An 18674-nucleotide genomic window follows, 5' to 3' on the forward strand; every position below is an offset into this window, starting at 1 on the left:
AGCATTGCTAGTGAATATACATACACCACCACTTCTATGAGCTATTCTACAAAATTCTGATCTCAGTGAATAGCCTGGAATCCTAACTTGATTTATTTCCTTTATTTTTAAGCCATGCTCTGTGAAAATAACAATGTCAGGATCCTCCTGTTTAAGAAATACTTCTAATCTGTCAATTTTGTTGCGAAGATACTGAATATTTTGATGATAAATACTAAAAACCTTACCATCTTGTGCTACTCTATCTCTAGCATTTGTAGCTATTTCCCTTTCCCTGTTTTGAGCCAATTTACTAAAAAATCGTTATTTGTTTTTTTGACTGTTTTTAAACCAGAGGATTGCAAACGGCTTTCAATCAGCTCTGCCAATCTATTACAAAAGATTACTTTGCCAGATCGATTTAGATGCAACCCATGATTAGTGAAGTTATGTCTTTTCAGCCTTTCATTTAGAAAACAAATCCCCAGTTGTTTAGAATTCTTATTTTTTAGGCTGTTGATTGTATTATGGATTGATTTGTTTGTCGAATTGATTGCTTCATTTAATTCTGGCCTATCAAACCTATTAGGAATAGTACTTATTATTAAGTTTGTTTTTTTGCTGAGTGGCACAATTTCCTTGATTTTTTCTGTTACTTGAGGAAGATGATTCAAGTTAGGTTCATTTATATTATTTGAGCCACCCAGTACAATTAGATAGTCATTTTCATCAAAGTCTTTAGTTTGTTCCCTAGCTGACTCTACAACTGCATTAATTGATGCACTTGGCTTGAAAAAACATTGGACATCAAATTTATTTTTTAATCTTTTATCAAGGAGATCACTGCAATCACGTCCATGACTGGACGTCAGTAGCAGAACTCTCCCTTTCCTATCTTTATTTCCCTCAGCTATATTTTTGGTTGCTGTCTTCAAAACCTCACTGTACGTTTTATTTCGACCATTTTCAGAGCATTTCCCATCATTTAGGTTAGATTCTATTTTTTTGCATTTGGACGGAGGTTCTATCATACATTTAGTATTATCAAATTTAGATTTTAGTTTCTTTATTTCCTCCGACATTAGACTACATTGATTTTTCAGATTTAGTATTTCTTTTTTATGGTCTTCATCTTGTAATTTTATAATCAGTTCCAAAGATTTAATTTCTTCTACCATCCCTAACCTTTCTTCCTCAGACGTTTTTAAAGTTACTTCTAATTGGTTTTTTAAATTAGTGTGGCTACTTTGTAGTTGAGCAACTTTTTCAGCTAAAGTAGTTTGAAGAACTGGGGTTTTTGGTTTTGGCGTTTTTGAATTTTGGTTTTGGGAACGCGTAAGTACTCTAGCGTATAAAAAACAATAAACAAAAAAATAGGAAGAAATATTTATTTATTATGTTATTCGTTATTGTTATAAACATATATATCTTTGTCTACTGTATCTTATACTAGCATGTCTATGTTTTATAATCATTAGCTGTTCGTTGAAACCAATTTAAAAGTATATCATCATAGACGAATTCTATTATTTATGTATTATTATAATTATAAAAAAACTATATAATAATTTGGAACAACTTCGAACCAGGAATTTCACCATATTTAAAGCTTTAAAGTTGGACACAGTGACACCCCCATTCGGCGTATTGGTTACGTCACAGGATCGGACCAATCCCGAATTAATATGTAAATTTGGCAAGATAAAATTTGGAGAAGAAATTGAAGTGAAAATTGGAAGAGGAAGACTCGAGGCCATTTTGCAAGGATCATCGGTAGGATGCAGACCTAGTCCACGTACCTAATTGTTTAAAAGCTTTAATTTCTGTTTCATGTAACTTAATCTTCGTTTTCTGTTTTTTAAAAAGTTGTTCCAAAGTTCCTATAATAATTGTGATATCAAGATTTTAAATTTCATTTAAATAAACCCCTAAATTATATCAGTGAAGTCTGTTCAACATTTTTCGCCACGTGGAAGGACCCAGCCGGAACGATATATTCTACGGCCGAATATATTTCGAAAAACCAAAAAACGGAAACAAAAGTCTACGTAAGTTGTCGAATATAAAAGGGGATCCCCATAAATCTGCGAAAATTGTACAGCGCATAAATTCGTTCAGTTAGAAAAGTCATGACTATAGTTTTAAGGGTACAAAAACTTATCATAATTAATTTTTATAATATTAAATACATTTAACTATCCACGCTGTACTTAGCTAAAAGGTCTATTTTCCTTAGGCGAAACCACACCCTGAGAATAATTTCAATTGTTAATTTATTCTATTTTCTGAATCACTATTTCATATTAACTTGTTTTTTCTTGTTTAACTAGTTCAGTTTATGACCCTTTCCTAAGGGCTATTATCCATTTCATTTTGTTTAATTGAAGAATACCGAACTTTCTATATAATATTTATAAATTAAAGATTCAAATCTACTATCAACCAATATTTATTTTGTATCTATCGAAAATTATTATTCACATAATTTGTTCATTAATTTATTCCATATTTGCTGTAACAGTTTATCTATCAGAATATATCCATATTACCGTTTTGTTAAACTGGATTTACTTCATTTTACCTCCAAATTCGTTCTTTCTCGACTGACACACATTGATCATTCAGGACACGTCCTGTTTTGCAATAGTCAGACAGTAGCGAGTATAGTATCTATCATTAGACTATTATCTATTCTGGTGGTAAGTGGTGGTCGTTTTTCTTATCAAGTAATAAATTCTGTCATTGGGAGTATCCCACAGAATCAAATAGTAAATCGACTCCCACCGGCCTGCTACACCGAGGTGAAGTGAATCCCGCATCATCAGCCGATCAACGTTGAAAAGAGAGGTAATAGATCGTATAGACAACGTTAGAATTAAACTCGGTGCTCGAAATATTTACTATTTTGGTCCAGCACTTCGCTACATAACCTATAGTATTTATCAGAGACCTGGTTCGCATGGATTTGCCATTCTACCTGTTGTTTCATACGGTCTAATATCTTTCCAAATTACGGCACAAGTATTGGATTCTGGATATATTGGTCATCACTTGGAGAAAAGGTTCACTCCAAAGTTACTATCTCTGTTGGATCATAGTGACAACAGGATTTATTTTCAGCAGATTCAAGTTGCACTGTATTTTATTATTAAAGTGAATTTAATTCCACCTCACTATATTATAGCCACCTACCATATTAAGTTAGAGTCTCAGATCCCTTACTTCGGCTACCTTTGTAGACCGTCAAACCCTCTGCTGTGCGAATTAACTTTTTCAATCTGTCCCATCCATATATTAGTCATTCTGCTTCAATACATCGACTTAAGTGATATCGACAATTCGATTAAACAAACATCAACCGATCTAACCTACAAATATCTATCATTGAATCATAACCTCAAATATTACAACCGTTTAATTATCTTATTTAATCAGACTATTCTAATCGTAAATCACTTATTCATTTTGCGTCCTCTTCTTTCTACGGAACAAAACAGTGGGGCATTAAACGTTGAGGAATATTGCCCATGATTTATGATTGTAGTTTTGGTTTAATTGGTAAGTGTTTATAATTATCAATTTTAGTGCATGTTCATGCCCCTCCCAGGAGCAGAACTTGACACATGGCGCCCAACTGTGTTAGCCTCTGATGAGACCCCTAGGCATGTACAGCTACACCATTAGATTACATAATTATTTCACTAGTACCCAGAAATTTTTTCAAACTTTGGATCAATCCCAACTTGTCAAACTTAGCCTGAATATTCATCATAACAATCCTAATCAAACTAGAGGGACACAGAACCCCAATTATTAATAAGCCGTGCCCTGTATGATCAATGCGGGTAAAAGATTTGTCAACTAGTGATGAATTTTTAGGGGAGAGAAAGAACGAACTTGAGATTGAACAGATCAATTTTGTATGTGGACTAAACCACACGAAAATTATAAAACAAGAAGGTTTCGTATCCTACCTCACAAGAAATTTCTATATGTTAGTACTATATGTCCTATTTTTATTGTTAATTTTTAATGTTTATATGTTTACCTCGAACAATTGAAGGTCAACGTGCACTGAATTATCCTCTAGTCATCTCGCGACACTAATCACTGTGATAAATATTTGTTGTTCACTTATCTCATCACTTATCTAATTTTAAGCAAATTAGCATCGATTCGCTTGTCTGCTCACACACTACCGAACTGTCACTCGAACTTCCACGCTGTCAGCCAAGAATCTGCCACTTCACCATGGAAGACTCCAACCCCAATTCGGATGTCTCGTACCCAGTAGCACTACCCTCAGAACCCAGCGCACAGGCGGATGCGGCAATAGTCGACGACGCTCCATCCAGCACTCCCACTCCAGTGGACGACGAGGCAGAGACCCCAAGGAGTCGCGAGCCCGGCAGCATATCCTCCATGGGTTTCAACACCAATAACCTGGGCCAGCATTCGTCCACCCAGCTCGAGCTCCAGGATGTACCAACCGCTTCACCTCCATATGCCGCTCCTTCGATACCTGCAAATAAAGAAAAAACATTATTTGAGGATACTCGCGGACCTCTATCAATAGCACTGGCAAATAGCACCCTTGCTACAAACGAACAGTTGATATTTGAGATCGACGAACGGCGGAAGAAGGACCGAAAAGAACATCAGGAAGAGAGAGCAATGGACCAAAAAATACGCCAGGAAGAGAGAGATAGAGACAGAGAAGAACGGAGAGAAGAGTTCCGGCAATTATTAGCTTGCATGGAGAGCAAAACTACAGCCATCCTAGGACAGGTCGACCAGAAGATTGCTGAACAAGCCCAAGAAATTAAAGCTAAAATCACCGACGATCTCAACACCCGGATGGATGAGATGTCCCTAAATATGGAGAGCAAACTTACCGAATTGAACACAAACTTGCGGGTTGACATAACCAACGAAACCCAAAAGCTAGAAAAGCGGATGACGGAGAAAATAGTTGACCAAATAAAGGTGACCGAGGAACAGACCCGAGCACATTTACAAGCTGAACTAAAAAATCATCACACTAAGTGCGAAAGTGGACGCCAGCACTTAGAACAAGAGCTTAAAACTGCTATTCGAGCCGTGAGCACCTCCGTGGATCTGGTTAGTCTTAAAATTGAACAAAATGCAGAGAACCAGTTAACCCTAGAGAGCCGAATAGACCACCTATCGGATCAACAGAAAAATCTTAGCGACACGGTTAATTCCATGCAGGATGGCATTCAAGAGCAAAAAACCCAGTTCGAAAGGAAAATGGCCGCCACAGATTCTAAAATCATGCATCTGGAATCCCGAATGACTTTGGCACCGAACTTGAATGGTAGTTGCATACCTGCCGACAATTCTAGCATGTTATCCCTCGTCAACAATCTGGAAAAATTTGACAATACGCCACAGTCCATACAGCCGAAACCTTTCATAAACCAGCTTAAATCCATACACCAACTAGTACCTACCCCCTGGCCAATATGGCGTCTCAAACTAACCGCTCTTCTGTCGGGTGAACCACTATTGTTTTTCCACAACTGTGCCCAGGAGATAAAGACGTTCGAAGAATTCGAAAAAGTTTTCCTAGAGAAGTATTGGAGTGCAGGGAGACAACAAGGTTTGTTGGCAGAAATTGTCTCTAGTCAGTATGACGTACGTGTGGATAACTCCTACACCACCTTCATCACCCGGCTCCGGTATTTGAATACGCAGCTTGATAATTCAGTACCCGAACCCGTGCTGGTAAGATTAATCATAGATAAAATGCCGAGATACATACGACTCGCATTGGCCACCCACCAAGTTACCAGCTTCAAAGAGCTGGAAAATTATCTACATTGTCTACAGACCGTGGATGACAAGCCCCAAGGTCGAAATAGACAGAGCGACTTCCGCCAGAATGACCACGCTCCCAATCAACATCCGCTTGCCACCGTCTCACCGAACTACGCACCCCATCGCAAACCCGACAACAGAGAAGAGTACCAAGTCACTTCATCTAGCCACGGACATCGTAATCCAAATCGCCCACCACAAACATATAACAACAACCAAAGAAACTTCAACTCCACTTATAATAACCCGTCTCATTACGACGGACGAGACCAAATTCAACGGCGCTCAAATAACAACAACCCAAACCAACAACATCGAAGGGAGAACGTAATAAACGCCGACCGGACACAGCAGAAACCGCAGTATAAAGAAGCTTCTGGAGGCCAAGTTAGCAAACCCGGACCTAGCAACCAGAGTAATTCACCGAACTCCTGACTAGGCGACCGTGCCTGTCTTCAAGCACTGTTAACACATGTGAATTCCAGACCGGCCAATATGTTAGCAGCGCGAAACCAGGACAGGCGACGACTATGTTATCAGCATCGTCACCCGAAGCACGTGAGGTATAAACCCCGTCAATTGGCTAACAACGACCAATCCCTTCAAACCCATCTACCCCTCGAGATTGCCAGTACCGGATTAGAAGAAGAGGTCAACTGCTGTATAAATTTCCGAGACGACATTCCAGAAGCGCTGATAGAAGAAACTGATAACCTACCGCAGAAAATAAATGCGTGTTATCAAACATACATTACCATCCAGCTAGCATCATTAAACCTCCGCGCATTGATCGACACCGGTTCTCAATGTAGCTTGATACAGAACGACTTATACAATCAAATAAAAAGTACAACTGAAATCGCTACACTACCTCTCTCGTCAACTTACCTGTCAGGTATCAATCCAGGACGTCGCATTAGAGTAACGACCCAGTGTCTCCTCGAAATCCAGATTGAGCAGCAAATGTTTCCGCACTCTTTCCTCGTGTTACCTGTGAACGGACCACATATAATTATTGGAGCTGATTTTTTAAATCACTATAAAGCCATAATAAATTTCAAACAACTTAAACTGTCATTAATCTCCGAAACCAAAGATGCCATCATAGCCACCTCATTAAGATTAGAGGGTAAGTCCAAAATAGCGGAAACCATGTCCTGTGATGTAGATAATCGATCCGAGCAAGATGACTGGGATATCCAAAATATAGAAGAGTCGTTGAGTAATATAGCAGCTCTACAAATACCTTCCTCAACAACAAACCTAGATAAAACAAAGGACTGTACTGAGGAATTATTAAAAAATTTATTATTCACCATCAGCAACAAATCCGAATGGGAACCCGAACTCAGAGAAGAGGTAAAACAAGTCTTTCTCCGTAACAGAGATGTATTCTCGGAACAACCTGGATTGGCTAACCATTTCCAATGTAAGCTGAAGGTGAAGCCCCATGAGCACTACTTCAAAAAATCCTATCCCATTCCCTTTGCGCATCGACAAGCCGCCGCAGCCGAAATAGCTCGGATGGAGGAACTAAAGATTATCGAGCCCTCCACTTCACATTACAGTTTGCCAATTACATGTGTTGCCAAAAAAGATGGAACTACCCGATTGTGTCTGGACGCCCGACAGCTAAATGCCATACTGGACGATGACCGAGAATCACCCGCACAGATTGATCAAGTACTCCAGACATTCCATGGAAAAATGGTATATTCCACAGTCGACTTGAGTGCAGGATACTGGCAGGTAGAAATTGCTGAAGAATCGAGGGACTACCTTTCCTTTCTGTTCAATGGTAGAAATTTGAGATTCACCCGGCTTGCATTCGGTATCCGAAATGCCATGTCCGTCTTTATAAGATGTTTGAGACAATCACTGGGAGAAGATATTACTGATTTTTGTACGCTTTATGTGGATGACGGGATAATATCTTCCACAAACGTCCAGGAACATAGCCAACATCTAAACATAATATTTACTCGCCTCAACCAATGCGGCATGAAGCTCAAATTATCTAAGTGTAAATTTTTCGCCGACAAAGTAACCTATCTAGGACACATTATCACTCCAGAAGGGATCAGTCAAGATTCAGAGAAACTGAAAGCAATAAGAGAATTTCCATCCCCCAATAACAGAAAACAGCTCCAACGCTTCATTGGTTTTCTCCAATTTTATAGAAAATTCAACGCTCGTATGTCACATTATACAGCTCAGCTTAGCCATGCGCTATCATCCAGCAAACCATGGAAATGGGGCGAGCAAGAAGAAAAGGTTTTCGAAGAGTTGAAAGAAGCTTTCCTGAACACTGTAGTGCTGAAACACCCTGATATGGGACAACCCTTTTATATCAACGTTGATGCCTCCGACTACGCGCTCGGCGCCGAAATCTTCCAGAAAGACAAAGACGGAGAGAAGGCCGTCATTGCATTCTTTAGTAAAACAATGAACGCCGCACAACGTAGATATTCGGTCACCGAAAAGGAATTGCTCAGTATCGTCGAAGTGTGCTCCAAATACAGAACCCTACTAATCGGGCACAAAATCTACATAAACACCGACCACAAAGCACTCACCTTTTTCAAGACTGCGAAATTATCCAACAACCGCCTCTCCCGCTGGTTCCTTCTACTACAGGAATTCGATTTGGATTTAACCCATCTACCAGGAAAAAGAAACCTAACTGCCGATTTCCTCTCACGAGAAGTGGACGCGACCCATTGCCAAGATGTAACATTCCACAGTTATGATATAGAAGCTGACCAACCGATACGGCTACCAACTGACATATCCCCTTTAATCTCAACAAATCTATTAACTTCAAATCGCATAATTCAAGAACAATCAAACGATCCTACCGTACAACAAATTGTCCAGGAGATAAGCAACCCTCTAAGCGATCACCAACCCTATCGTGATCACTACCTCATGTTTGAGAATTTGCTATTTTATCGAGCCAACAAACACACACAACATTGGAGACTCGTTATACCAACTAACCTAGAGACTGACCTCATCAAAGAAGCCCACGAGAGAATAGGTCATTTCGGAATCCGAAAAACCCAGAACGCCCTCAAAACCTGTTGCTATTTCAAGGGTTTAAATAGAAAGGTTATTAGAGTCGTCCGAGCCTGTGATGTATGCCAAAAAACTAAACATAGCAAATATCACATACGAGGAAAAATGATAGCAATAATTCCAGACAAACCGAATGAATTAATTTCCACAGATATCTACGGACCATTACCAATGGCAGCATATCAAAAAAGATTCATCTTCGCATTAACCTGTGTATTTTCTAAGTACACTATGCTATGCCCCATCGGGAAAATAACCGGCGAGAAGTTAGCCAAATGTATCACCGAAAGATGGTGTAATGAAATAGGAAAACCCACCAGAATACTATCGGATAACGCTACCTACTTTTGCAGCAAAAAATGGAAGGAGGTACTAAACCAGGCAGGTATTTTGTATTCACGCACCTCCACATACACCCCGAGCGCAAACCCGGTAGAGAGAAAAATGGCTGAGATATCTCGCTTCATGCGCGCATATTGTAAGAGGGATCACCGCAAATGGACTAAATATTTACCCTTTTTGGAACAATGTCTTAACAACTGCGTCAACGAGAGTACAGGATTCACTCCTTATGAAATTTTATTCGGAAGCCCAAACCCATCTTTCATAGAACTACTTATACCGTTTCCTCGACCGCCCGATACACCTAACCTCAACATAATTCACCTAGTAAAGAAGAATCTAGAAAAAGCCGCCGAACAACGAAAGAAGTATCACGATCGATCGTCTAAACAATTCACATACCAGATAGGAGATGAGGTACTCGTGAAAACACATCGTCTGTCCGACGCTTTGGGAAAAGTAACCAAAAAATTCTTCGAACTTTACTCGGGACCTCACAAAGTAACCGGCATTTCCGACCATAACACCGTACAAATAACCGACTACGAACCCAATCCCTCCACATGGTGGGAGAATGCGAGCAACATTAAACCATATCACCGAATCTGAACAATACACAATATCATCAAATAAATTGTCAATAAAAACACATCAACTTACCTCTCGGAATTTGCATTTGACGCCCGCCCGATGTACAGAAACCGTCAACAAGACAGCACCATCCACAGTAGACAACCTGCAACAACACAGGAACAACATTAAACAACAATAGCCATAAAATAAATATCTTTAATTCCCTAGTCATAATCAAAATCTGTCATAGTACGCATAGCACCTAACCTATTTCATGTAACCAATGCAATCACTGTTAAGGTTATGAGAACATTCAATAAATACTTAAAGCATCACGGCCGAACCGAAAGCATCATCTAAATTCACCAGTTTATTTAGTATGCAAACAAAATTAAATTATCAATTTTAGATCGTCAACACAGATCCAGTCGCAGTATCAGCCTAGCTAACCTAAGAAAAAGGTACAACAGCTACGGATTGTAAACAAGCGTAATGAAAGGATAAATAAACATTAGTGGTTAGCAAGATAAGTAGGCATCAATCCAACTAGAGATGATAATGAAAGTAAACAATTTTTTATGCCTGTAATACTCACCGTGTAAATATTATGATATTTTGTCCACCACGAGGCAAGGTCGAGTTCCAACTCAAACCAAAACAAAGCTCCATGGACATTGTTACAGACCTGGAAAAGAAAATTATAATTAAAAATGAAGCCGGATAAATTTGTCCAATTAAGAATCTGTGCACAAATTATAAATATTATTAAATGAAATATTGATGATATTAAGTTATGCATTTAGCCTGAAAATACAGGAAATTGCTTCGAGATCATAAAAATCGATAGCCAGCTGTAAGCAAAAGTAGATATTAAGCAGAGGTACCAACTTCACAAATGCCAAAAATTGTAAAATTGTTCGAGGTAATATAGTATTTATAAGTGTATATCAAGTAAAAAACCAATGAGAAAAACCAAAAATAATTTTATGTTTATTATAATATGTCTATTTTATGTTATTGCATGGAAAAAGAATTAGATATCGACCCATAACCTCAAAGATATGAAGTCATAGTTCAAAATTATGGAAAAGAATCGATTTGTCTAGTCTGTACCAAATTTAAGCATATAATACCTACTGATTAATGTAAAGTTAGCCAAATTTAAATGTTATAAACGTTCTATGTCCATTTTTGTGTAAGAGTCATCCAGGACAGGCGGTATCTAATGAAAACATCAACTCAGTACACATGATTGCTCGAAGGAAAAGTAGCCGGAAATTAGCTACTCGATGTCGACTAACTGTTGAAGTCACATCTATGTTTTAAACATTGCATTGCATGGCGAAATGCCAAAAATCTATACTTTGAGGTAAATGTATCACTGTATCATTTACACTCACCTTTGTAAAGAGATCAACCTGAAAAAATCAGCTTGACTCTATCTAATTCATAGGAGACTAGAGGGACAGACCTCACTCCTAAAGGTTACTACCAATGGCCTGCGTGCCATTAAGGGGTACCTTATCACCTTAAGTTGCACCGGATGAGTCTGCGCACCATCTAGGGCACTTTGAACCCGTTTTGTGTTCGATGAACCAAAAATTTGCTCAGTTAATTGAGACCAGCTACGTAAGATAGCAGATACCGAGTCAATCATTTGGTACTTGAGTAAATCGAGCCTGCGCGCTCATAGATCCTGTTCCTGTATCATAAACCCGCCGACTCAATTTAGAGGGACTTTTTTGTGACGTACCAATGATCGTACAGCCCTCAAAATACAAAATAAATTTGTTCATAGGCTAGTACAAGAACGGAATAGCTTCTATCACCGTAGAAACATATAATCTTATCTGAGGTCGATAGACGATCGCTATCTAACTTACCAGGCAAGAAATAAATAAATCTGTAATTGTATGCCTTCCAAAAAATTAGTCAATGGAAAAAACCATATATGTTTATATGCCAATGGATTAGAACGGTAAAGTTATATTTGAAGGTTAGTTTCAAAATGTAAACATAACCCCGAAACAAACCAAGGCCAGCTCAGTAACAAGTAGCAAATTGAGAAGGCAGTTCAGCTAAACATCGATCAAAGAAATAATATATTATTAAATTTTTCATTTTATACTTTCGTTTCTAGGCCAAATAAGCCCGAATATTTATTTATTTAAACTACAAAGAAAAATATACTTGTTGAAAATATATGAACAAACTAGCTTAGCCATATATAACGTTTGAGGGTCGATATACTAGCGTATAAAAAACAATAAACAAAAAAATAGGAAGAAATATTTATTTATTATGTTATTCGTTATTGTTATAAACATATATATCCTTGTCTACTGTATCTTATACTAGCATGTCTATGTTTTATAATCATTAGCTGTTCGTTGAAACCAATTTAAAAGTATATCATCATAGACGAATTCTATTATTTATGTATTATTATAATTATAAAAAAACTATATAATAATTTGGAACAACTTCGAACCAGGAATTTCACCATATTTAAAGCTTTAAAGTTGGACACAGTGACACCACCCATTCGGCGTATTGGTTACGTCACAGGATCGGACCAATCCCGAATTAATATGTAAATTTGGCAAGATAAAATTTGGAGAAGAAATTGAAGTGAAAATTGGAAGAGGAAGACTCGAGGCCATTTTGCAAGGATCATCGGTAGGATGCAGACCTAGTCCACGTACCTAATTGTTTAAAAGCTTTAATTTCTGTTTCATGTAACTTAATCTTCGTTTTCTGTTTTTTAAAAAGTTGTTCCAAAGTTCCTATAATAATTGTGATATCAAGATTTTAAATTTCATTTAAATAAACCCCTAAATTATATCAGTGAAGTCTGTTCAACATTTTTCGCCACGTGGAAGGACCCAGCCGGAACGATATATTCTACGGCCGAATATATTTCGAAAAACCAAAAAACGGAAACAAAAGTCTACGTAAGTTGTTCGAATATAAAAGGGGATCCCCATAAATCTGCGAAAATTGTACAGCGCATAAATTCGTTCAGTTAGAAAAGTCATGACTATAGTTTTAAGGGTACAAAAACTTATCATAATTAATTTTTATAATATTAAATACATTTAACTATCCACGCTGTACTTAGCTAAAAGGTCTATTTTCCTTAGGCGAAACCACACCCTGAGAATAATTTCAATTGTTAATTTATTCTATTTTCTGAATCACTATTTCATATTAACTTGTTTTTTCTTGTTTAACTAGTTCAGTTTATGACCCTTTCCAAGGGCTATTATCCATTTCATTTTGTTTAATTGAAGAATACCGAACTTTCTATATAATATTTATAAATTAAAGATTCAAATCTACTATCAACCAATATTTATTTTGTATCTATCGAAAATTATTATTCACATAATTTGTTCATTAATTTATTCCATATTTGCTGTAACAGTTTATCTATCAGAATATATCCATATTACCGTTTTGTTAAACTGGATTTACTTCATTTTACCTCCAAATTCGTTCTTTCTCGACTGACACACATTGATCATTCAGGACACGTCCTGTTTTGCAATAGTCAGACAGTAGCGAGTATAGTATCTATCATTAGACTATTATCTATTCTGGTGGTAAGTGGTGGTCGTTTTTCTTATCAAGTAATAAATTCTGTCATTGGGAGTATCCCACAGAATCAAATAGTAAATCGACTCCCACCGGCCTGCTACACCGAGGTGAAGTGAATCCCGCATCATCAGCCGATCAACGTTGAAAAGAGAGGTAATAGATCGTATAGACAACGTTAGAATTAAACTCGGTGCTCGAAATATTTACTATTTTGGTCCAGCACTTCGCTACATAACCTATAGTATTTATCAGAGACCTGGTTCGCATGGATTTGCCATTCTACCTGTTGTTTCATACGGTCTAATATCTTTCCAAATTACGGCACAAGTATTGGATTCTGGATATATTGGTCATCACTTGGAGAAAAGGTTCACTCCAAAGTTACTATCTCTGTTTGATCATAGTGACAACAGGATTTATTTTCAGCAGATTCAAGTTGCACTGTATTTTATTATTAAAGTGAATTTAATTCCACCTCACTATATTATAGCCACCTACCATATTAAGTTAGAGTCTCAGATCCCTTACTTCGGCTACCTTTGTAGACCGTCAAACCCTCTGCTGTGCGAATTAACTTTTTCAATCTGTCCCATCCATATATTAGTCATTCTGCTTCAATACATCGACTTAAGTGATATCGACAATTCGATTAAACAAACATCAACCGATCTAACCTACAAATATCTATCATTGAATCGTAACCTCAAATATTACAACCGTTTAATTATCTTATTCAATCAGACTATTCTAATCGTAAATCACTTATTCATTTTGCGTCCTCTTCTTTCAACGGAACAAAACAGTGGGGCATTAAACGTTGAGGAATGTTGCCCATGGTTTACGATTATAGTTTTGGTTTAATTGGTAAGAGTTTATAATTATCAATTTTAGTGCATGTTCATGCCCCTCCCAGGAGCAGAACTTGACAAAGTTTCTTTCAGTAACCTTCCATTTTGTGCGGTTCATTAGTGTGCATAGATATTCTTTTGACCATTGGCTCCAGAAGAATTGCATCATTTGGTTGCAATGTCTCCAACGGCGAGTTGATAGTATTTCTTTAGTCTCTATCGGTTGCGGTGGTGCGGTCAGGGGTCCACCTACTAGGAAATGGCCAGGTGTTAGAACAGAAGCGGCTTCTGCGGGCTGTGAAGACAGTTCAGTTAGCGGTCGGCTGTTCAAGATGCTTTCTATGCGGGTGAATATTGTGTCAAATTCTTCATATGTGAGAGCCTTGTCTCCAATACAGCGATACAACAGCGTTTTAGCGGATTTGACGGCAGCTTCCCACAGGCCTCCATGGTGGGGTGCGTAAGGAGGGATGAATTTCCAATTTATGCCATGGTTGGACAGAAAACAAGTGACAGCAGAGGGTAGTGATTCCAAAAGCTTGGCCAATTCATGCATTTTTCTAGCGGCAGATACAAAAGTTTTGGCATTGTCAGAGCATAGCGTGTGAGGCGTACCTCGTCGGGCAATGAATCGTTGTAGTGCGGCGATAAAGTGGTTGACCGACATAGAAGACAGAAATTCGAGATGAGTGGCTTTTGTGGCAAAACACACAAATATGCACAAATATCCTTTTGTAGTTTGCGCACGTTTTAGCAGAGATGTCTTGCAGATAAAGGGTCCAGCAAAGTCCAAGCCAGTCACATTGAATGGTTTGTTGATGGTGACCCGTTCGGCAGGTAGCGGGGCCATGCGTTGTTGCAAATTTGAGCGGCGAAATCGGTTGCAGATGATGCATTGGTGTATGACACGATGTACCTGATTACGAGCTGATAATATCCAATATTGTTGGCATACTGCGGATTGGGTGGTGCGGGGACCAGCATGAAAGCTCATGAGATGCTGTTGTCTAATAATGAGAGTAGAAACATGTTCATTTTTTGGTAACAATAACGGATTTTCAGTTTCACTGGAAATAGGTGCATTCTCCAGACGACCAGATAGGCGGATCAAATTCTCATGATCAATATAAGGCTGCAGAGTCAATAAATGTTTGGGGCATTTTCCCGAGTTTAACTCATTTATTTCCTTCTGAAATTTGACCTTTTGCACGACTTGTATAATGAGCCTTCTAGCAATCTCTGTTTCAGAGGCAACAACATCAATAGTAGCAGGATGCGGTTCACAGTCACAAAATTTTTGAATTAATTTGTTACTATAGTCATGGCGGGCGATCTTGATTCTGTTGATGAAGCGTAGTATATACACAAAAATTCGGCATAATTTTCCAAATTTGGATACACGTTCACAAGCGGCGTATAGCGGGTTTGCTAACGGTTCATCTTGGGTAGTTGCAAGAATATACAGCGGGTTTGACTTCATCTCAGGTATTGTTTCACTGACAACGTGATTAGACACAGGAAAATCAACAGCGAGGCATTGAAATGCGGCAGAAGCATGCCACCAAGTATGGCAGGAAACAAGTTCGGTTGGCAGTAGTCCACGAGAAGCAATATCAGCACAGTTGTTAAGCGAGGACACATGATTGAACAGTTTGGGTTTCACTAATTGAGTGATTTGCTGTACACGATTAGCAACAAAAATCTGCAGTTTGTAATTAGGTGTATTGATCCAGTCCAAGGCGGTTTTGGAATCAGTGTAGAGACGAATTTCCAGCAGGTTGTATTCTGATAGAGTTGGTAAAATGACAGATACAAGTTGTGCTAACAAGAGACAGCCTTTCAATTCCAATCGAGGGATTGTTAGGGTTTTGAGGGGCGCAACATGACTCTTGGCGGCAATAAGACGACAATCAATAAAGCAGTTTTCAACTTCTTCATGAAGGTACAAGCAGGTGGCATATCCTTTCTCTGAGGCATCGGCGAATCCTAACAGTCTAATTGAGGAATGGGAGCAAGCTAACAGTCTTGGTATGCGAATCTGGTGTAACTGGTTGATAGCGGTAACCAAGGATTTCCAATGAGTTAATAGTGGTGTAGAAATTTCATCATCCCATCCAAGGCATTCAGACCACAGAGTGCGCATGAATAACTTAAACAGTAGAATAAGCGGTGATAGCCAACCCAGTGGGTCATAAATTCGTGCAATGAAGGCGAGTATTGTTCTTTTCGTGCTTTTTTCAGAAAAGGCAGAGATGAAATATCGGAAATCATCGGCAAGCGGACTATACACAATACCAAGGACTTTGGCGGTTGCAGTATCATCAAACAGGCATTCCTGATTGCTCAAATATTCGGGCGACATATGCTCAATCAACTCAGGTGTGTTGGAATTCCATTTCCTCAATTCGAAGGAGGCGAGTGACAATAACTCATTGAGTTCTTTGATAAGTGAATGTGTGGTATTCAGGTCATTGCTTCCGCCAAGTATGTCGTCGACATACGTTTGCGACTTCAGTACTTGACTGGCGAGTGGGAAAGCTTCACCTTCGTCCTCCACTAATTGTTGCAGAGTACGCTGAGCAAGATACGCGCTAGAAGATACTCCATAAGTCACTGTTAACAGTTCAAATTCTTGAATTTTTTCTTGGTGGGTGGGTTTCCAAAATATATGTTGATGCTGGCGGTCTTCAGGTCTCAGCAAGATTTGTCTGTACATTTGTTTGCAGTCTGCAAGGATGACATAGCGGTATGAACGAAAGCGGGTTAACACTTGGACTATGTTTGTTTGAAGTTTAGCTCCAGGTAGCAGCACATCGTTAAGTGAGAGCCCATTGGCGTCTTTGCTAGATGCATTGAAAACAACTCAAATTTTTTGAGTGTTGTCGTTTTTCTTGAATATTGCGTGATGTGGTATGATGTAATCTACAGCAGAATCAGCGATTTTCAAGTGACCTAAGTCACGATACTCATGCATGAAGTCAGAGTATTTGGTTTCGAGTTCATCAGATTGACTCAGTTTTTTCAGTAGTCCTAACTGATTGCGGTATGCCTTGCTGCGGTTATTGCACAGAGCGGGAGCGCCAGGTTTGAAAGGCAGTGCCACAACATACCTTCCTTCAGAGGTGCGATAAGTAGTGGATCGGTACAGTTTCTCACACAACTCGTCTTCAGGTGATGACTCTTTTCGAACAGGGATGGCCTCTTCGGTTTCCCAAAATTTGTTCATGATGGTGTTGAGCTGTGCTTCCTGTGCAAACATAGTGCAAATGAGCTGCATTTCATTGAGCGGTGCGGGCGAGTCCTCAATATTCAATCTACCACTTAAAACATAACCAAAGATTGTGGCAAAGGCGGCAGGGTTACCAGGAATAATGGAATTTTCTGCGGATATAAAGATGTTGGAGTATAAATCAGCACCAATCAGTAGGTCGATTTCAGCAGGCTTATCAAAATTAGGATCAGCGAGGTCCAGATGCGCAAACGAATTCTTTAGTGCGGGGTGAAGCGGAAAGACAGGAAGATGGCAGCAATTTGATCTAATACAAGAGCTTCAGTAGAAAGAGCAATATCAAATTGAGGTTCGGACAATATTCTTAACTGCACGATGCCTTTGACAGATGTCCTTTTTTCAGAGATTCCATTCAGTTGGATTCGAGCGGGCACAACAACTAAACCCATTGCGGTGGCAGCTCGGGTGGTGATAATGGAGCGCATGGAACCAGAGTCCAACACAGCACGCAACAAGAAGGGTTGATTGTATTGGTTCAGAACTGTAACGACAGCGGTTCCAAGTAAAGCAGAAGCATGTACGGCCTTCACCTGAGTGCAGCCACTAAAAGTGTGTGGTATAGAAGATAGAGAACTGTTTGTTACATATTGTGCACTGGAGACAGGGCTTGAACTTACGGGCGGAGATGCACAACTGTTGACTGGCGGCGAACTGGTAGGCAGATTAGAGCTGATAGCCAGGTTTGGTGCGTTGCTAGAAGGTGCATGATAAGAGCTTACTGGCGGTTGCGGTGGGGCAGCGGCAAAAGTCGGCACAGGTAGCGGGCTGAAACCAGGAGGAGGCGCAGGGTGCGCAGCGTTTCGGCTAGTACCGGTATGCGGGCGTCCATATTGATTTGGTGCTTGGTGCGGCTCAGCAAACCGATGTTCAGAGCGTTGTTCTTTAAAAAGTAATGATTGAAGATTATTAGCGTTGTTGCACAGAAGCATATGATGGTGATTAGAGCGGCAGTTCTTGCAGCAAATCGTTGAGTTGCAATTTGCTTTCAGGTGAGATCCTAGGCAAACAAAGCACCTTTTGTGTTGCTTTACAATTTGATTGCGTTTGGATACTGATTCTCTTTTGAAAATGTCGCATCTATACAATTGATGTTGTTCTGAACAAAGAACACAAATGCCACCACT

At 39.1% G+C, this 18674-nt stretch overlaps 1 protein-coding gene across 1 annotated transcript; it reads right to left on the reverse strand.

Annotated features, from left to right (window-relative positions):
* Window positions 1-9877: 9877 nt before the first annotated feature.
* Window positions 9878-17520, reverse strand: LOC120353113. The gene is made up of 3 exons (XM_039435766.1): window positions 17214-17520; window positions 14359-16988; window positions 9878-9976 (listed from the first exon to the last, which is right to left on the reverse strand). Exons 1-3 carry the CDS (start codon window positions 17518-17520, stop codon window positions 9878-9880), a joined length of 3036 nt encoding a protein of 1011 aa, XP_039291700.1.
* Window positions 17521-18674: the final 1154 nt, after the last annotated feature.

The sequence above is a fragment of the Nilaparvata lugens genome, chromosome 9 (genome assembly GCF_014356525.2).
Source record: "Nilaparvata lugens isolate BPH chromosome 9, ASM1435652v1, whole genome shotgun sequence".
NCBI classification, from domain to species: Eukaryota; Metazoa; Arthropoda; class Insecta; order Hemiptera; family Delphacidae; genus Nilaparvata; species Nilaparvata lugens.

Bases quoted from the DNA above. Each gene is read 5' to 3' on its own strand.
- LOC120353113 (XM_039435766.1), bottom strand. From the start codon at position 17,520: ATGTTTGCACAGGAAGCACAGCTCAACACCATCATGAACAAATTTTGG. The intron at 16,989-17,213 runs GTCACTTGAAAA...TCATCCTTGCAG, and splicing joins GCATGAGTATCGTGACTTAG to ACTGCAAACAAATGTACAGA. The intron at 9,977-14,358 runs GTTACTGAAAGA...GTGTTGTTGCAG, and splicing joins TGAACCGCACAAAATGGAAG to GTTGTCTACTGTGGATGGTG.